The sequence below is a fragment of the Antechinus flavipes genome, chromosome 2 (assembly GCF_016432865.1).
Source record: "Antechinus flavipes isolate AdamAnt ecotype Samford, QLD, Australia chromosome 2, AdamAnt_v2, whole genome shotgun sequence".
NCBI lineage: Eukaryota > Metazoa > Chordata > Mammalia > Dasyuromorphia > Dasyuridae > Antechinus > Antechinus flavipes.
The window spans coordinates 57,266,602-57,287,592 of NC_067399.1; the positions used below are offsets into that span (position 1 = coordinate 57,266,602).

General features: G+C 37.2%; 1 protein-coding gene across 1 annotated transcript; it reads left to right on the forward strand.

The window, feature by feature from the left end:
• The first annotated feature begins 507 nt into the window (after window positions 1-507).
• CIBAR2 (CBY1 interacting BAR domain containing 2) lies at window positions 508-18,180 on the forward strand. The gene is made up of 8 exons (XM_051974905.1): window positions 508-3,380; window positions 7,233-7,301; window positions 7,413-7,514; window positions 8,929-8,934; window positions 10,879-10,983; window positions 14,388-14,501; window positions 15,951-16,052; window positions 17,487-18,180. Exons 1-8 carry the CDS (start codon window positions 3,117-3,119, stop codon window positions 17,607-17,609), a joined length of 885 nt encoding a protein of 294 aa, XP_051830865.1. The 5' UTR covers window positions 508-3,116; the 3' UTR covers window positions 17,610-18,180.
• The last annotated feature ends 2,811 nt before the right edge of the window (window positions 18,181-20,991 follow it).

Genomic DNA, 20,991 nt, shown 5'->3' on the forward strand with positions numbered 1-20,991 from the left:
AAGGAGGAAAGGATGGTATGTGGAGAAAAAAAGGAAAGGGACATGAAGAGTTATACCCAGGAAAGGTCTTATCATAGTAACTGACATTGCCATAATATATGCCAATATACTTTTTAAAAAATTTATTAACATTTTAAAATTAAATTTTATTTTCAGTACATATTCTTTCTCCCTCTCCCTCCCATTAAAAAAAGCAAGAAAAGTAAAACGGGTATAAATATGGATATTCAAACAAAACAGATCTCTTCAATGGCCATGTCCAAAAAATTTCTCACACACATACATATACATATGTTCATTGTACATAGGCTTAAGGCTTAATGGTGTAGACTTGTAGTTTTGGCTTTTTCGATATATTTTTTCACCATTTCTCCCTGTGTATGTATGTATATATATACATACATATACATATATACACAGACACATTTATACACATATACATATACACATGTGTATATATGCATACGTGTGTATACATGCATACATACATATGAATGCGCACTGAATCCATCATTCTCTATGAAAAAGGGGCAGTATATTTGATCGCAAGTCTTCTACAATTGCTCAGTCAGTATGTTGATTCAACCTTTCAGTCTTGTTTTTACAATGTTGCTATTATTGTATAAATTGTTTTCCTAGTTATGTTCACTTCCGTAGACTTCCCAGTTTCATAGTATCTCTTAAGGTTTACAAAGCATGTCAATATATGATCTTAATGGAGCCATATAACTAGGAAGTAAGAATTATCTATTAAAAAGTCATCATTCAATCGTTTTCAATCATGTCTGACTCTACATGATTCCATTTGGTGTTTTCTTGGCAAAGGTACTAGAGTGGTTTGCCATTTCCTTTTCCAGTTCATTTTATAGATGAGGAAATTGAGGCAGACAGGGTGAAATGACTTATCCAGGGTCACACAGGCAGTAAATATTTGAGGCTGGATTTTCATTCAGTTCTTCCTGACTTTCCAGAAAGCCATCTGTCTTAGGATAGCATAACTGATAAAGTATCTGAGCCAGTATTTGAAACTAGTGCTTCTCAACTCTTTTCTTGGGGGGGGGGGGAGAAGGGGAAAGGGGAGGATGTTTTCATTGTACATAGGCTTAAGACTATGGTGTAGTCTTGTAGTTTTGTTTTTTTTCAATATATTTTTTCACCATTTCTCCCTGTAGCTATCTTTAAATTTAAGTGTCCAAATATTAAAGTATGTAGTGCCTTAGTTTGGAGAGTCTTATGAAGTCTTTCTTTTTTCTTAATTCTTTTTTTCTTTTCATCTTAACACTACAGATTAGCTGCACATTAATTGCAATTATCTTCATGATAGCTTGCTGTGAGCATTACAGCAGCAGATGAAGAAGCACCCCATGAAATAATTTCTTGTTGCCTTTAGATATATGGTAGAAGTCAGTTCTTCCAACTCCTTTATTTGCCTCCCCAAGAATCCCCGAATTATCTTTCTATATATCAGCCCCTTCCTCCTAACTTCTGGTTTCATTTACAGCAAGAATGGCAATATTGACATGACTCCATTCCTCCAGTAGAATGAAAATTTGTTAATCAATTGGACAAGGACCTAACTCACAGTTAGAGTACCAGCAGCTGTTGGTATGATCTTGGTTGTTGATTGTTAGATATAATCTTTAAAAATAGTCTAAAAACTCCATAGTTATTAGCTTTCTCTGCTCCCTTTCCTTCTTTTCTACTCCTATCCCTACAGAAGTTGAAAGTGGGGACCATGCAGGGCTAACAGCTATGGTGTCTTTTTCTCTCTCGCTTGTTTCATGGATTTCCATGGCCAAAGAAGATATTCCCTGGTGACTAACCGTCTGGTGGTGAGCCTCTCCATACTTATCTTGGTCAGTCCTTGGAAAGTAGATGTACTCTCTTGCCAAAACTATACTCAGAGAAAGCTAAATAGTGTGGTAGATAGAGTGCTGGGTTTAGAGTCACGAAGACCTGACTTCAAAAGTGTTCTCAGACACTTATTAACTGTGTGATCCTGGTCAAGTTACTTAACCTCTGACTCAGTTTTCTCCATTTTAAAATGGAAATAAAGTTGTAATGAGGACCAAATGAAATAATCATTGTAAAGCACTTAGCATAATGCCTAGCATATATAAAGCAAAACAAAAATATCTATTCAATAAGGAAGAAAGCATTTATTATATTATTATCTTTTTGACTTGGTAGATCACACCCGGGGTGATACTACAGTGACACAGTTTTGAGAGCCTGGGATCACCTCCATTCCTTAATGAAGCTTTGGATTTAGGATTACTGTTACAAAATACAAATATCCTTAAGAGGGTTAGAAAATTATTCAGGATTAAATATTCACAGTAATCCCTAGTAGATATCAAATTTACAGAGGAAATAATAGTTTGATGGAAAGATGAAAGAGGGAAAAATGATTTTGGAATCTAGAGCTTTGGGTTCTGATGGAATGGAGGAGAGGTGGAGGTGGGTGCTTTAAAAGAAGCTTATTTCTGGGCAGGTAGGAGGTGGAGTGGATAGAACACCACCTCTGGAGTTCCCAAGTTCAAATGTGATCTCAGACACTTGACACTTATTAGCTGTGTGATTCTGGGCGAATCAGATAAACCCCATTGCCTCAGAAAAAAAAAGAAGTTAAGTGTGGCTAGTATACAGCAGGGAAGCCTGGAAACCTACAAGAAGGTAGAAGTTATCCAGGATGGTGCAGAAAAGAGGGTCGGAGGGTATTCAAAGACCAATTTCACCCACTTTGCAGCTTTTCTTCTAAGTGTGGCTAAAGAAAAGATGGTTTTAGATCTTGGTGAGACAAGTATATAAAAATAGTAAAGATTGTATAAATAAATTCTGCTTGGGGGGTGAGCCACATTCAGTATCTGATGTTACTGTAAAGTAAAGGATCGTGATTCCTCTAAGAGAAACTATGTTTAACTATCCTTGTATAAATTGGAGAAATAATTATTTTAAAATTTTTTCTATTATTAAAAAATTAAAATTAAAAAAAGTAGAGAGATTATTTGATATCTTTGGGAAAAGCATTGGGAAGAAAAAAAAAAGAGTATTGGGCCAGGCAGCACCCAAGGGAATCAGCCTCTAATCCGGTTTCTGCGATTGGAAGGTACATCATGTCAGCTCTCTCTGCTGTTCTCCTCAGAGATAGTCAAGTCCGGGTGATGGAGAACACAGTGAACAATGCTGAGAAGTACTTCGGCCAGTTCTGTGTGCTGTTGGCTGCCTACACCCGGAAGACAGCCAGACTGCGAGATATGGCAGACCTGCTCGTCAAACAGCTCTTGGATTTTGCCAATACCGAGAATCCTGAAATGCGCACGACCTTGAAGAATTTTGCGGAGGAGTTGGCTAAGATACAAGATTACCGGCAGGCAAAGGTGAGTCCCTGTGTCCCTGCTCCAAATGCCACATTTCATAAACTGCCTATCTGGAACATAATAACGACTGGATACAATTCTTTTTTTTTTTTTTTAATAATAACTTTGTATTGACAGAATCCATGCCAGGATAATTTTTACACAGCATTATCCCTTGCAATCACTTATGTTTCGTTTTTTCCCCTCCCTCCCTCCTCCCCCCCCCCAAGATGGCAAGCAGTCCTATATATGTTAAATATGTAGCAGTATATCCTAGATACAATACATATTTGCAGAACCGAACAGTTCTCCCACTGCACAGGGAGAGTTGAATTCAGAAGGTAAAAATAACTCGGGAAGAAAATCAAAAATCAAATAGTTCACATTCATTTCCCAGTATTCCTTCTTTGGGTGTAGCTGTTTCTGTCCATCATTTATCCAATGAAACTCAGTTAAGTCTCTTTGTCAGAGAAAGCCACTTCCATCAGAATACATCCTCATACAATATCGTTGTCGAAGTGTATAATGATCTCCTGGTTCTGCTCATCTCACTTAGCATCAGTCCATGTAGGTCTCTCTAAGCCTCTCTGTATTCATCCTGCTGGTCATTCCTTACAGAGCAATAATATTCCATAACATTCATATACCACAATTGACTGGATACAATTCTGTTTAGGAAGCATTTATTAAGGCCAACTGTGTGCATGGCACTCAGCTGATGGCTACCTATACATCTAGAAATAAAAATCCTCAAAAAAATTTCACTCTTAGGATGTGTGGATGGAGGGATACAGTGTGTTCATAAATAAGTAATTGTAAAGCAATTGCAAGAAAAAGAAAATGATAATAAATGGGAAAGTGCAGGAGTAGCCTCATGAAATAGAGGTGCTTTGAAAGAAGCCAGTGATTTGACGGGATGGAGGTGAAGAGAGAGGGAATTCGAGATACTCTAGGCCCAAAGCACAGGAGATGGGATGTCATGCACCGAGAACAGCTAATAGGCCAATTTCACTGAAATGAAGAGACTATGAAGGGGAATAATAATATGAAACAAGACTAGAAAGATAAGTGGAAACCAGAGTGTGGAGGGCCTTAAATGTCAGGTTATAGAGATGAGGTGTTACTGTGAAAGTAGATCAATTTTAAAAGATTTTTTTAAAATATCATATCAGAGTCCCAAAAGATCTTTTCCATAAAGCCAAAAAATATTAGCACTAGAAAAGAACCTCATGGACTACTTATTTCATTTTGCCAGTGAGGAAACTGAGTCACAGTGGAAGAAATGAGCTGCTTAAGATCTCCTAGATAAATAAATAACTTCATTAATGAAAATGATCAATACGCTCAATAAATATCTTATGGATATATGTCAAAAGATCTAGAAACTGTGTGTTCTTGAATATTCAATGAATATTTATTAAGTTCTTGGGACCTAGGCACAATCTTAAATACTTATTAGCTGGATGATTCTAGGCAAGTCATTCAACCCCTCTATCTACTCGGTTTCCTCAATTGTAAAATAGAGAAAATAAAAGCACCTCCCCTCCTAACTCTTCCATTTGCTGCTTATATGATTTTGGTCAGATTACTTAATTTCTCTTTTCTCATCTATAAACTGAAGGAGTTGGTTTATGTGATCAATAAGGTTCCTTCTCTCACTAAATATGGGAAGAGATATAAAGAAAATTACAACTCCCCACTCTCAAGTCTATTATATGGCAGAGGACTTGCTGACAAACAACTTAAATACACAATTAACTTATCAAAAGGTAAAAGCAGTAGAAAGGGATAAACAAAGAATCAGCTGAAGAAATTGGTGATTTTTTGTCTGGGTAGAACACATTACTAGATGGTGCTGGAGTACTGGGTCAGGAATCAGGAAGATCTTAATTTAAATTTGACCTCATATATTACAAGCTATGTTACCCTGGGCAAGTCACTTCACACTGCCTTAGTTTTCTCATCTGTAAAATGAGATGGAAAAGGAAATGGCAAACACAACTGAAATGACTTGTATAGAACTTAGCATTTTCAAATATCTGAAGAACTGTCATTGGATTTGTTCTGCTTGTCCCCAGAGAGGCAGAGCAAAGACCAATGAGTGGAAGTTAAAAGGAAAACAGATTTTTGAATCAATATAAAATGAAGAATGACCTAGTAAATTAAGTTGATAGACAATACAACAGGCTACCCTATAATCGCCCTGTCACTGGAAATATTCAAACACATCACCTGTCAGACATTTGCAAAAGAGATTCCTTTGAAGGCCAGAAAGACCACATGACCCTCTATTCCCTCCCCTTTCCCTCCACTCCATTATCTCATGATATTTATTTCACTATAATTCATTTCTAACCATCCATGCTCATTCTTGAGATTCTGAGTTATAACAGGAAAAATAAAAATAAAACCATTGGGCTTAGGAGTCAGAGAGCCTGGCTTTGATTCTAAAGGCAAGTATTCTTTAAAAATGGTATGGCCCAAAGGAAAGGGCTGTATATCCCCAGAGTGTGGGTTGGTTCAGGCAAGAATAAAGGGTAATAGGAAGACTATTGGATTGGATATCAAATCGCAATTAATTATTGACGTTGGTCAAATCATTTAATCTCTCCAATCCTCAGTTTCTTCAAATGTAAAAATGAGATGGTTGAGCAAAATGACTTCAGAGAGGCCTGGAGAATCCTACATGAACTGATGCTAAGTGAAATGAGCAGAACTAGGAGATCATTGTACACAGCAACAACAAGGTTATACGATGATCAATTGTGATAGACATGGCTCCCTTCAACAATGAGATGATTCAAACCAATTCCAATAGTCTTGTGATGAGAGAACCACCTACACCCAGAGAGAGGACTGAGTGTGGTTCACAACAGCATTTTCACTCTTTCTGTTGTTGCTTGCTTGCATTTTATTTTGCTTCTTCTTCTTCTTTTTTTTTTTTTTTTTTGCTGGCTTGATTTGATTCTTCTTGTGCAGCACAATAATTGTATAAATGTGTATGCATAATAGATTTAACATATATTTCTACCATGTTTAACATATATTGGATTACTTGCCATCTAGGGGAGGGCATGAGGGAAGGTAGGAAAAACTGGAACACAAGGTTTTGCAAGGTTTAATGTTGAAGAATTGTCCATGTATATGTTTTGAAAACTAAAAAGCTTTAATTTAAAAAATGATATGGTTGGAATAGATATCTGTTAAAAAATCCTTTTCAGTTTTAAATTATCTGTTTAATTTTCTTATGTTCAGATTGTTTAACCCTTATCTGATAGGAAAACAGTTGATAAAATACCATTAGGCTTTAATAAAGTTCTAACTCATAGTTTTCTCAGTCCTTTATTCATATTATAATAATTGGATGGATGGAGCTGTGCTTCAGAGGACGGAGAGCTGGATCTGGAGTCAGAAAATCCTGAGTTCAATTCTAACCTTGCCCACTTCTTAGCTGGGTGATTCCAAGCAAGTCATTTAACCTCTATCTGACTCAGTTTCCTCAACTGTTAAATGGAGAAAATAATAATTTCCTTCCAGAATTTTTCAATTATTCAGTCATTTTCTGTCATATACAACTTTTGTGATGCTGTTTGGGATTTTCTTGGCAAAGATATTTAAGTAGTTTGGCATTTCCTTCTCTAGCTCATTTTACAAATGAAGAAAGTGAGACAAACTGGATGAATTGACTTGCCTAGGATCACAAAGCTAATAAGTGTTTTAGGACAAATTTGAATTCAGAAAGATGTTTATCTAGCACTCCATCCACTATACCAGTTGGCTGTCCAGGGTTGTTTGAGGCTTTAATCACATTTCCAACAAATTTCTTATACTAATTCCCTCTGAATCATATATTTACTTTCCCTTTGACTTTAGGTTGAAAGATTTGAACTGAAGGTCATCAATCCACTGAGACTGTATGAGACTCAGATAAAGCAAACTCGTGTATGTATGAGAGGACACTTCTGACATCATGGTTGGTTGCCTCCCCTAGCTTGTGTTTTTTCTGCTTTCAATGATGCTGGATATTAAGTACTGCTAATCTCTTTCATTTAGGCTGAGATCAAGAAATTCAACAAGGTCCGAAATAACGAAATCAAACAATTAGAGAAATTGGAAAGACTGAGGCAGAAATCACCTTCTGACCGACACACAATTGTATCCTTCCATACAGAATCATACAGAACCATAGATGTTTCAAGCTAATATATCCCTAGTGGTAGCAGGAGGAAGAAGAAGAGGAATAGTTATAATAATTTTAATAACAATAATAGCCAGCATTCACATGTCTCTTTACGATCTATAAAGCACTTTATAGAGTGTTCTAAAAATCTTAGGGCAGTTCTATGCTATTAAATTATGTTCTTTCATTCAATCCTCATAACAATCCTGTGAAATGGGTGCCATTATCATACTGCTAATATCATCCTATTAATATCCTATTATCATTTATTTTGTAGATACTGTAACCGAGAGAGACTAATCGCCTGGCATAGAATGCCACAGCTAGTAACTGTTTCAGGGAGGATTTGAACTCAGGCCTTTCTGTTTCCAAGTTCCAAGTTTCTGTCCACTATACCCCAAGTATTAAGTTAAAAGATCTGGATGCAAATCCTGTACTTATTGGTGTGACATTAGGTATTAACTGTCTCCAAGTTCCAGGATCTGTCTACTACATTCCAGCTATGAAATCAAAGGACCTGGATATGAATCATGAATATAGTACTTGTAACATGTGTGATTTTGATTTTCTCATCTGGAAAATGAAAAGATTAAATCTGATGGCCTTTGAGGTTCCTCCGATCGATTTTCCACTCAGCTAGTTTGTCTAACCTATATCACTCCCCCTACTCACAGTTCCTAGTAGCTCTGCTATTATCTCTGGAATAAAAGTCTTTTGGGGGGAATTTTTGGCACAACCTGGTCTTTTCCTACCCTGCCAGGCTCCCTACACTTTATATCCCTCCATGTATTTCATAATTCAGCCACACTGGTCTTTCTGTTCTTCATACATGACAGCCCATCTCCTGGTCCCTATCTTTGCACTGACTTCCTTCTGTACCAAGAATTCTTTCTCTCCTCAATTCTACCTTTTCACCTCCTTTAAGACTCATCTGGAAGCCTTCCTTCTGTGGGAGGTCTTTCCCAGTCACCCCTACAGCCCCCCTCAAATGGCCAAGGTCTTTCCTTTCAGCTTACATTCCATCCTCTCTGTCTCTATCTTGTATTGCCTCGTTCTTTGTTTGTGTGGCTTTTATTACTATGTCTTCCCCCTGCCTCCTATGGGAACAAATGTTCTTTGAAAGGGAAGACTGTTTTTGCCTTTTATATTCTCTTCTGCTATTTTGTATTCCTAGTGTCTAGCACAGTTTTTGGCACCGAATAAATACATAGTAAATATTTATTGACTTATTGACTGAATAAAGCTATGATCTTGGGATAGTAGGTTTGGGTGGGGGAAGTTGATAATTGTGTGAGGGATATTTATAATAACTGTTCTATATTGACTTATTAAAAGCTTCCATAATTGCTCCTATAATTTAGATTTCCTTAATAACTACTTTTTTTCCAGTCCCAGGTAAGGGTAGCCCCTGTAGGAACACTGCTGGTATGAAATGGTAATAAATTCCCTGCCAAGCCAGAGGTGAGCATTATATTACACAATTAGACCTGGACAGAATTCAAAGGAAAACAATAAACATTTAGTGAGCACAAAAATGTCATGGAAAGAGCATAATTCTAGGAGATTAAAGATCTAGTACTGGTTTTGTCTCATGATATGGGCTAAATCATTTCGGTTCTCAGTCTCAGTTTCCCCATCTGTACCACTATGAAGAGGTTGGACTAGAAGATCTCTAAGGGCCCTGACAGTTCTAAGATTAACCTGGTCATTGACCTCAAAGGACATCCTCATCTGGTCTTTATCATTTTGATTGGTAGACTGAGATCCTAGAGATCATTTCAGTCATATAAAGTCAAGCCAGGTCAACAGGCATTTATTAAGTGCTTACTAAATGCCAGGAACTGTGCTAAATATTAGGAATGCCATAGTTGAACTTGTGTTCAAGCCCTATGTTCTACATAACAGTCAGACAACAAGCATTAGTTTTTTTTTTTAATGGATTTGTGGTTTGTTTTGTTTTGGAGGCAATTAGGGTTAAATGACTTTTATGTAATCATAGGGAATATATCTCTGAAGCTGGATTTGAACTCAAGTTCTCTTGGCTCCAGGGCCAGTGCTCTATCCATTGGTCTACCTAATTGCTTCCTCAACAAGCATTTACTAAGCACTTATTCAGAGATCATTTAAATCAAGTCAAGTCAAGCCAACAAGCATTTATTAAGTACTTGCTAAGTGTAAGGAACTGTCCTGAATGCTCAGAATATGAGAGTGGAACTCAGAATATGAGAGTTCAAGCCACTTATTCTATAGATCAATTAACAAGCATTTATTAAGCACCTGCTGTGTACCAGGCAAGGGATACAAAGTCCCCCAAAAATGAAACAATCCCCACCCTCAAAGAATTTATATTTTATCGGGGGAGAAAACAAGGAGCTATATAAACATATAGTGAATAAATATGCATAGAATGAGTCAAAAATGAATACAGATTGTTAGGGAGAAAGGGCAATAGGAGTTGAGGGAAATAAGAAAATACTTCAGGTAATAAGTGATTCTTGAAGAGACTAATTCTATGAGATGGAGATGAAAAGGGAAAACAATCCAGGCTTGGAGGCCTATGCCAATGGGGATTTGAATTCTTTCCCATCTAGATCCTGCTGTGGCTATGTGTCAGTTGGCCAAAGGGAGAGGGACCAGACTTAGGATTCCCTTAGCATAGGGTAGGTTGGCACCTTCTCAGTACCTTAAAGTCTTAGAGAAAGGCCAGTCCATGTCAGAGGAAGCTCATATCCAGAGTTTCCTGGCTTTAACAGCAGTTCTCTCTCCACTAGAATAGGCTACAAAATAGCTGGTCTATAATCAATAAGCTAATAATTCCCGCTAATGAATTCTAGCTGGAGAACGTCTTATTTTTTCCAAGTAGCATAATGAAATAATCATCATGATAGAATGATAAGAATGTTGGATTTGGAACCAAAGGTCCTGAGTTTGAATTCTGCCTCTTCCATTTCCTGCCTATGTGACCTTGGACAAGTTAATTCTCCTCTCCAGGCTCCAGTTTTCTTATCTGTTTAAAAAAAAAAAAAAAAAAAAGTGTTCCTTAGGCTCCATTTAACTCTAGTATTCTATGTGCAGACTTCTCCATTATAGATATTTTATAAGAGTATCGATAATGGTGGAAATCTCAATCCAATGAAAGAGAGATTTTTAGCCAGATAGGACTTTTGATGCCTGAGAAATTCCACCATGTGTGGCCATCTACTCTCCCTATGCACAGAGCCCTCCCTGAATCAATCATTTAAGTCAACCCTCTTTACTTTCATGTTAACAGCAAATGTTCCTGGATTTGGGTAAGTGTGTAAGTGTGCTGAAAGCTAATGTCTCATTCCTGTTTCTCAGGCCGAGACAAATGTGCAGAAAGCGGCTGTGGATATGAATCGTACCACTCACCAACTTGAAGAGACCATTGATATATTTCAGAAGCAGAAACTGAAAGACATTCAGGTAGATAAGATACTCATTGGTCTCCTATTGAGCTCGCTCCATCCTCACTCCCATCTTGGAATCAGTGAATTAAAAATGTATTTGGGGGCAGCTAGGTGGTGCAGTGGTTAGAGCACCAGCCCTGCAAGTCAGGGGGACCTGAGTTCAAATCTGGTCTCAGACACTTAACACTTCCTGGCTGTATGACTATGGGCAAGTCACTTAACCCCAATTGCCTCAGCAAAAAAAAAAAAAAAAAAAAAAAAAAAATGCATTTGATTGGCCAACAAAGCACTCTTAGAAGCACTATTTTTTTTGGTATGACTACTTCTGGCAAAAGTGGGGTACAATGACATGGGAAGAGATAAGGATTGTCTGATTCCCATTGGATGTCCAATATGGTAGCCTATGAGACAAGAGGAGTGAGAAGGTCGAGATCCCCATGGGTAAGAGTGATTAGAAAAGAGTTTGTGTAGGACTTGGGCTTTGAAAATGGATAGAATTTAAAAGACCTGAAAAAGAAGGTGTTGGCAATATGTTGGTGAGAGAGAAACTCAGCTGAGGCTGTAGATCAGTGACACACCTCGGGGTCTCCCCTCAAATCCAGTAAGTATATAATCTAGCTAAGGCTGCTGTACATCAGTCAGATTGGCCCTAATCTTGGGAGAGTTTCAGTGCTAGGAGGAAGAGGATGAGGAAGGGAATTCCACATAAGCTTCTAGATATACTGTGGCTTAGCTATGATCATGTGGCATCTTCCCTCGCCATTTTCTCTGGGGCTGGCCCTTGCTAACATCCCTCTGGAAGGGACAGTCCATCAGGAACTTGCATCTATTTTATCCTAAGGTCTTGTGTGACTCACAATCAAATCTTGTGTGGCTTAGAAGTCAGGACATATTAAATCATAGAGAGCATCTGGCCGGAGATTTTCACATTCTACAGATTGGGCCCCAGAGACATGAATCTGATTTCTCACAAGCAAATTCAAACTCTAATGGCTAGGGAGGATTACTCACATCAGAGGTGACCATCTTCATGACAAAGGAGGAGGACATTTCAGGAAGGTGTAAAAACCTGAAACACACTTGGAGAGGGGGACACAGATGGCAGACTTGGCTCAAAGACCTAAAATAGATCGGAAATCTAGACATGAGTCAACAATGGGATTTTAAAGATGGAAATGCCCATGGGCTCTAAGAATGCTTTTAGAGAGACATCATGTACAGAATGAGAAAATAATCATAATCTTCCAGTTGGGTTACTTGCTCAGACCATACTCTGGGGGATTTCTTAGTTCTGCCTCGTTTGGGGACATTTTAAGACTTATTGATAAGGGAAGAGGATTAGGATGTGTAGAGAATGCACTCTATGGGAGTTGGCAGGAGGCATTTGTGGGTGTTTTAGCTCAAAGAAGTCTTAGGGATGACATAATGGCTGTTTTAAGGGTTGTGTGTGAAGAAAAGATTAATTCCTTTGTTCTGGTAGGCTCCTCCAGGTAACACTAGAAGAGAGAAGGAGAAAAATTTAAGCTTTTAAAGAAAAAAAAGCATTCTAACAATTAGAGTATCCAAGTATGGTATGAGCTGCCTCAGTAGACTAAATGGGGTTCCTAGGATCATAGATTGAGAACTGGAAGAGACTTCAGAAGTTATCTAGTCCAAATCCCGACAGATGAGGAAATTCACTGATTTGACCAAAGCTACACAAGTTGTAAGTTTTGGAGTAGGTTCTGAACTCAGGACACCAGGATAAGGTGATTAGATTATTTTATATATGACTTAGATTGAATGACCTCTGGAGGTCCCTTCTAAATTTGAGATCTCATGATTCTTAAGATTTAAAAAAACACTTTCTGGGGCAACTAGGTAGTGCAGTAAATAGAGCACCAGCCCTGAAGTCAGGAGGACCTGAGTTCAAGTCAAGTCTTAGACACTTAACATTTCCTAGCTGTGTGACCCTGGGCAAGTCACAACCCCAATTGGTTCAGCAAAAACAAAACAAAACAAAACAACAACAAAAATACTTCCTCAAGTTATACTGTGGGTTTTATCTTTTCTGCCTTGATCTTGATGGTCTTGAATGTCTTATCATTTCTTGCATTTTTTCTTCATGTCCTACTCTTAACACCTGGGCTTTATCAATGCTCCTGTGTATTCTACCCTGAAAATGAAGAGGATGAATGAGTTAATATAATGTGTGTGTGTGTGTGTGTGTGTGTAGGCCAATTTATAAAAAAATAATCTCCATCAGTTGCTTTGCTCTCTATTTCACTCATTGTTATTGCTGTTGTTCAACTTAGCAAAGTTACAGGAGTGATTTGCCATTTCCTTCTCTATTTTGCTCCCATTTTACACATGAGGAACTGAGGCAAATAAGGATTAAGTTGCCAGAATCACACAGCTAATAAGTGTCTGAAGCTGGATTTGAACTCAGATCTTCTTGAATCCAGACCTAGTATTCTTTCCACTGTAGCACTTAGTTTGCCCCTTTTACTTTACTTACCTCACAATTAACATGGTCTTCCTCAGTGTTAGTGCCATATGTTGAGGGCTTGGTGAATAGAGCTCACGATCTGATGTCAGAAAAATTATATGATCTTAGACACTATGTGACTCTGAGCAAGTGACCTCAATTTCATCTGCCTCAGTTTCCTTGTCTGACAAATGAAGATAATTACATCACCTGCCTCACAAGGTTGTTGGGAGGCTCAAATGAGATAAGAATAGTAAAAATATTTGGCATAGGACATAGTTGGAGCTATATAAATGCTTTGACCCTTTCCCCATACCCTCTCTCTTATCTGTACATAGTTAATTGCATGTTGTCTTCCCCTTTAGGTTATATATTCCTTGAGGGTAAGAACTATTTTTGACTTTCTTTATATCCCCAGTGTTTGCATAATACTTGGCACACAGTAGGCACTTAATAAATGCTTCTGGATTTGTGAGTCCTGGTGAAGTTAAATAGCTCAGTACTGTCAGAGACAGTGATCTTTCTATCATATTGTATTTCCAGTTATTGGTATGATTTACCCATGGTTTTGGTTTGATTTGGTTAGTGATGAGACTCCCCATCTCACCTGGATCTAGGGGTACATTACCTCCAATCCTATTCCCCACCACTGATTGGCACAGAAGCTTGAGCCTGACCCATTTCTTACCCGGATCAGCTTACGCTTCCTTAGACAGTCTGATAGTCCCTTGTTCCAGGGAGCTTGCCATTTTGGTTCTAGACTTAGCTCACTTGGTTGGCTTAGCTCATTATAGCTTAAAAGCCATGAGTTCAAGGGATCCACCAGCCTCTACCTCTTCAGATATAGGAATTACAAGTGTGTTCAGCACCATGGTTGTTGGAAAGATAATTTATAAAATGAAAACTTCTATAAAAATAAGGTGTTTGATATGATGATGTTTTTACCCCCCCAGAAAATCTTCTCTGACTTTGTGACCATTGAGATGGTTTTTCATGCCAAGGCTGTGGAGGTATATTCCAAGGCCTTCCAGATACTAGAAAACTACGACTTGGAAAGAGATCTAGAGGTAAGTAAAAGATCATCTCTTCCTTTATTTCTCCCCCGCCCCAACTCTGCCATTACACAGAAGAATAACTTTTGTTCATTGAAAATATATATATTATTCATTCTAAAGCCTGCTCTAAGGAACTTGAGACTCCGATGTCAGATTTCATGGATGGAATTTTCCTCTTGCCACCAGCATGCAATTTACAATGGACTAGTTTTGCTATCAATAGCTATTATGTATTTGATCATCAAGGAAAAACACATGATCAGAAAACCATGGTGTGGTAAGAGGGGATTAATAGACTGAGAACCAAAATTGAGCTGGTAACCTTTGTGTCATCCAGTTGCCCCATGTATACAATAAGCACTTAATAAACTCTTTTTTCATTCATTCTCATATTGCTTGATGGGATTCAGATAGAAATGGCTCAAGGACAAATCGATATTTCACTAATATTCCTTTACCGTTAGTATTCTACAGAAATTATGCAGGGGAGTAAAGTTTTTTGAAGTTGAGTAAAAATATTAAAATGCAAACTTATCCTCTAAAGATTGGGAAAGCATTCTCAGACAGCAGAGGGAAAAATAAGCATGAGTTCATTCTTTTTCCAGCTGATTTTGACCACCTCTGCCAGATCAATCAATCAATCAACAGATATTTATTAAGTGCCAGGCACTGGGCTAAGTCTTTTTTCTTTGAACGCTTTAATCTCATCTGGTTTGGAAAATTGAATGTTTGATACAGAGATAAAATTTTATTTATGTCAAATCTTAAAAATAAGATTAAAAGTTTTTATAAATCAACTTTATATCTGCGTGATTTGAGACAACAGCTTGGTTTATGAGAAGGCTTTAATGCTAGTATAGTTTACTGGTTTAGTTCTTGGGGATACTCTGAGGTCGGCATTTGTTGTTTTGGGACTTGTTATTTGTCAGTCCGAGTAGCGTAGTAAGTTTCTCATGTTTAAGTCCAGCTATGAGTTTGTATCTTGCTAGGTATATTTTAGGAACTAAAATATTAAAGTCTGCAGTGATGTTTCACAGTTCCTTATCCTTTCCTTGAATGATCTACATCAATTATAGCAAAAGAAGGGAGCTGCATTTAGAATTTGATGATGAGGATTATAACAATAATAGGTAGAACCTTTGATTTCATTGGAACAGGAAACTTCCTAGTAAGATAATGGTTATTAATGAGGAAACTGAGGCAAAATGGGTTAAGTGGTTTGTTCAAGGTCATATAGCCAGTAAGTGTCTTTCCTGTTCTGGATCATAGAGCCAGCATGTATCAGAGCAACTTAAAACCAGGTGTTCCCTCTTCCCTCTACAACACCATGGAACTTCTTTTTATTCTTTATTTCTGAAACAAATCCCACAATTATCTTCTTTTGTCATCACTCCCTTACTTATTTTCTGTTATGTTGCCCTTTGATATAAAATCCAACCAAGACTGTTTTTGCCTTTCTAGGATTTTAGAGCCAAGGTACATGGTGTTCGTGGGAATGTTGATGCGAGGCCCATCAATGCTACCAACCCTTCCTCATCTCTACCATGGTCTTTTGCCACTCCGGTAAGTGTTGGGAAGTATTCAACTATTGTGATCACAGCAAACAGGTTCCAAGTTGAGAACCAGCAAATTATTCTGAATTAACTCAAAACTAATGCTAGCAAAAATCATACCTACAATTCTAAGATCAAATTAAATCTAGAGAGATATCAGGTCCATGTCCTTAGATGTCTAATCCCCTAAATTTACAGAGGAAAAAGCAGATCCTAAAAAAGTTAAGTGACTTACCATCAGTCCCATGAGTGGCAATATCTTTTCCAGTATTTAGGACTTAGGATCTTGGATCTGGAGTTAGAAAACATCTCAGACACCATTTTGTCCCATGCCCTCACTTTACAGATGAGTAAACTGAGGAAACCTAGGGAGATTCCGTGATTTAACTAACATCACAAATAGCATTCTAAGTGAGACTTGAATCCAGATCCTCTGGTCTGGAACCACTGGTTTTTCCACTGTATCATTTTTTGAAACAAAGTTGCTTTTAAGACAAGCATATTTAGAAAAGCCACATGGTCTAGTGGAAAAACAATACTCAAGATCTGAATTCAATTCCTCATTTTTCCACTCTGAGTAATTTAGATAAGTAACATCCCTTCTTTGGGACTCAGTTTCCTTATCTGTTAAATGAGAATAAGTGAGTTCCAAACTGTGAAATTCTAACAGTTGTGAAGAAGTAAAAAGTATTTTGAGAATGGAACAGCAATTTTACTTCTTTCTTTAAATTTTTTTTCTTTCTCCCCAATTATTTATAAAAACAAATTTTTTAACTTTTGTTGTTTTCTTTTTTCTTTACGAGTTTTAAGCTTTTCTATCAGCTGAAAAAATGTGTTCATTACCTCCAAAGCTATGTTTCTCCATTCCCAAACCATAGAATGTTACATATGGAAGAGGGTCTCTAATTTAACTAATCCCTCCCATTTTCCAGATGACTATACTGAGTCCAAGAGAGGGGAAGTGATATCACACAACTGGTACAGATAGGATTTGAAGCCAAATTTCCTGAGTCTTAGGTATCCCATCACTTCTCCTGTAACAATGTCATATTACAGAACTTCCTGAAAATGGAATTTTAAAATGATTTCACTTGGGCAGCTGGGGCTTAGAACAAATTCTTGCTAGTTTTCTAAAAGCCACTAGACCCAAGGTGAGTTTTGCCTCTGAGCTTTACCATCACATTGGGCATGATTTCAATATTGCCTGGCTCATGGGTGCTCTCTGTCTTTTCTCTCTCCTTCCTTTTCCCGGTTCCACTGCAGCCTCTTGATATTATGGGAGTTACAAGACCCAGATTAAAATTCTGATTGTGCTACAAGTCTCTTATGGTCTCCAAAGACTTTCCCCACTCCAAATCTGATGGCTTCCTTCTAAGCAGTATCAATGATGCCATCTAATAATTTATAATATGGAGTAACAGATGATGATATTTCTTCTTTTTAGAGTGCCCAGAGCACCATGCAGAACCAGAGGCAAGAGGAGGAGGAAATGAGTGGCGAAGCCTCCACAGAAGAGGATCAAATAGAAGATCTCAGAGAAACAAAGACTTCTCGGATTAGAAAATAACCATCCCTTGGCAGTCATCAACATTCGAGTTTGAAAGAGCATTCTGTATCTTTCTTAACAATGTCCTAAGTTTATTCTTCATCTATAGGATCCTTTGATATGATCTAAATTGGAATTATCCAACATGGAGCCCCATGTAGCTGGTAATAGTCCCAAGGGAGGCCTGGACCAGATCAAAATATAAGTGAGAACTATTTAACAAAGTGCATCAAAATGCAATGTAGCAAAGATGATGTTAATTTTGGATTTTATGAGTCAAGATGTGACCTGCAGGGTTCTTTATGTAGGTAGAGTTTAGCAACCAATTTTTTTTTTTCTATTTGAATTTGATCTGACTTATCTAAGTCAAAGCATCTTAAATTGTGGTTCAAGACCCCATAAGGATCACATAACTGAATGTGGGGGTCATAAAAAACTTGACAACAATAAAAGATATCAAATATTCGACCAAGATCTAATTCTTTATGTAAAACAAAGAAGTATGTCCATCTCATTAGTAGGCAAATTAGAAATTGTATGTATACCAAAGAATTATTTTAATAAATTTTGTTATGATTTTTTTCTCAGCGAATGTTTGATTTGTATAACTATTTTATATATCTAAAATCAGGATCATGTAAAAATTTCTTGGGTAAAAAGGGGTCATGAGTAGAAAAACTTGAAGCCCTGATCTAAGCTGTTTAAATACAGCGAGCAGAGTGGAAAAGTTTATCCATAAAAACTGCATCCATGATGCAATGTTGAACTTGGAGAAATGCTGACTCGTAAAAAAAATTGAATCACTAGATTGGATTCTCTTAGTGATAATTTATATATATATATATTCTTACATATATATGACAGCTCACCTGGAATTGTATGGATTTTCCAGTTGCATCTTTGGAAAGCAAATCCCTGTGTTTTTTGTTTTATTGGGTTTGTTGTTGTTTCTTAAACATCTCTACATCTCTGTCCTTCTGGTGATGGAGAGGTGACTCTCTCTAATCACTCTGAGATTCGAAAGAAGCCGTGTGATCCTGGGCATATCACAGTCTTTCTCAGCATATATAAATGGGAAATATAATAAAGATATAAAATAATAAAATAGCTTAATATTATTACATAAAATAATAATATAACAAATAAAGGGGGATAATAATAGCACCTACCAGACTTATTGTGAGGATCAAATGAGGTAATTTTTGTAAAGGGCTTTACAAACTTTGAAGTGTTATATAAATGGGAGATATAATGATGATAATAATAATGTAATAGCCCTTGTTAATATTTCAAAAGCTGGTAATTTTCAGAATATTTTTGTTCGGTTTGTCAATTCAATGTAACAAGTATTTATTAACCACCTACTATGTACCAGACAATGGGGTATACAAATAAAAACAAAACAAAACCCACTAGTGCCTGTCCTCAGGAAGCATACATTTTATTGGAGGAAATGGTATGTATAGAGATAGGCACAGAAACTGAACCTATGCTTTCATTTGCATTGGCAGCTCCCAAAGATGAATTTTCTCCATCACCGTAGATTTGATGTAATATGAAATCCTAAAACTTTTGTTTTTGAGATCTGCCTCAGGAAAACTCCTAAGCCCTACCTGTCTGATTCGGAATAGATTATTTCTCAGTTCATTGCTGACTGATGAGCTGATCAGTGATAATCAAATGTTGAAGACCCTTGGGCTATAGAAATAACAGGCCAAAGATAGACTCCCTAGTAGAAGCTGGATAAAATGACTCTTTTTGCTTCTGTTTCTTTACTGGATTCCCTAACACTTCAGTCTGCTTAGTAATGGCGTACCATTACTTTTAATAAAACTTTGCCCCTTGACTAAAAGATGAGTTCAAACCTGCAAATTCTTTTGAGACACCTCACGACACCGGTCTGAGACTTTTGGGGTCCCCTCTTGCCAACCTCAACAGGTTGACACTTTTCAGCAACTTTGCAAATTAGACAGTTCCCTAAAACACTGAGCAGGTAAGTTATTTGTCCAGAATCAGGTGACAAATGCATGTGTGAGAAAAGCCTAGAACCCAGGAGTTCTTAGCTCAGAGGCCAGCTCCCTATACTGGCTCACTAAATAAATATAAAATATCTGCCAAGTGTTATCCAGGAGAGTACAATAAACTGAGGTTGATTAAGAAAGGACTCATAGCTCGTGATATTTGAACTGAGGCTAGAAGGGAAATAGGAAATACAGGAATAAGACATGAGGAAGGATAATCTGCTCAACAATCTCTCATGCAAAGTCTCAGAGATGGAGATGGAAATGTTTTGTAAAGGAAACAAAGGCTAAATTGGTTGGAAGAAAATAATGATATTTAATTAATCAGTTTAGTTTAATTTATGATAATATTTATAAAATACATAATAATTTGAATTAATATTATAAATTAATAAATTAATTTAATGAAATAAAATAAGGAATCAATTTCAAAATTTCAAGTTATGGTTGGGGCCAGTTTGGGAAGGGCTTTCCAAGCCAGAAGAGTTTGTATTTAATGGAGGGAAGAGAAAGATACTGAAAGTACACCAGCCAGGGATTAACATGGTCAATCCTGGCCAATTCTTTCATCTGTGAGTGAAACAGGAAACTGAGGACTTCTCAGAATAATAACCTTGGGTAATTCAAGACTCAGCACCAAGGGTCTGTTTAATTATTAGGCTCTGGGTGAAGAGCAAAGACTTGCTCTTTCAGCAGAAAACATTTAAAGATAACCCCTTAACCTTTACTCAACTGCTTAGAGAAAAACCTGACTAATTGTTTAATGGCCTGGAGATATCCCAAAAGTCTCCAACCTGGCCATCCCTATCTGTTGATTGAGAAAAGTCTGAAGTAAAATAGATCAAATCTTCTTAATTATTGGCTCAGTAATTTAAAAACCTTTAACCCCTCTTGCTTAACTGATTATTAACCTTTGAAGCAAAACAGACCCCTTTTTCTTAATAACATTTTGAAACATTTATTGCTTAACCAAGACCCTAGTACCACAAAAAACCCACCTGAATTCCAATGAGAAATAAGGGGTAAAGATAGAGTTGGCCATTGATTTTAAAAGGATTACCATGAGATGAGTGGGCAAATAGAGTTTCTTCTGTAAAATTGGCTTTCCCTGCTCCAGATTTTCTGGTGAAGTGACTGCCCCACTTTTCCTGCAAATCGAAATAAAGAAACTTTCTGTTTTGCACCCTGCCTTTGAGCAGTCAATTTGAGTTAGGATCTTTTGCATCCCACACATCTGTAAAGTCCAGGGTCCCTTCCAATGCCAATTCTGTGGCCCTGTGATTATTGGTGATACTGTTGACTGAACAAATGCTTCTCATTTCTGAAGTCATTCAACTGTTTGATTTTTTAATGAAACAGAAGAGAAATAGGCACAAGGAAAT

Coding starts and splice junctions, on each gene's coding strand:
- CIBAR2 (XM_051974905.1), top strand. CDS start 3,117: ATGTCAGCTCTCTCTGCTGTTCTCCTCAGAGATAGTCAAGTCCGGGTG. Junction 10,984..14,387: donor AGAAACTGAAAGACATTCAG/GTAGATAAGATA, acceptor TTACCCCCCCAG/AAAATCTTCTCTGACTTTGT. Junction 14,502..15,950: donor ACTTGGAAAGAGATCTAGAG/GTAAGTAAAAGA, acceptor TTGCCTTTCTAG/GATTTTAGAGCCAAGGTACA.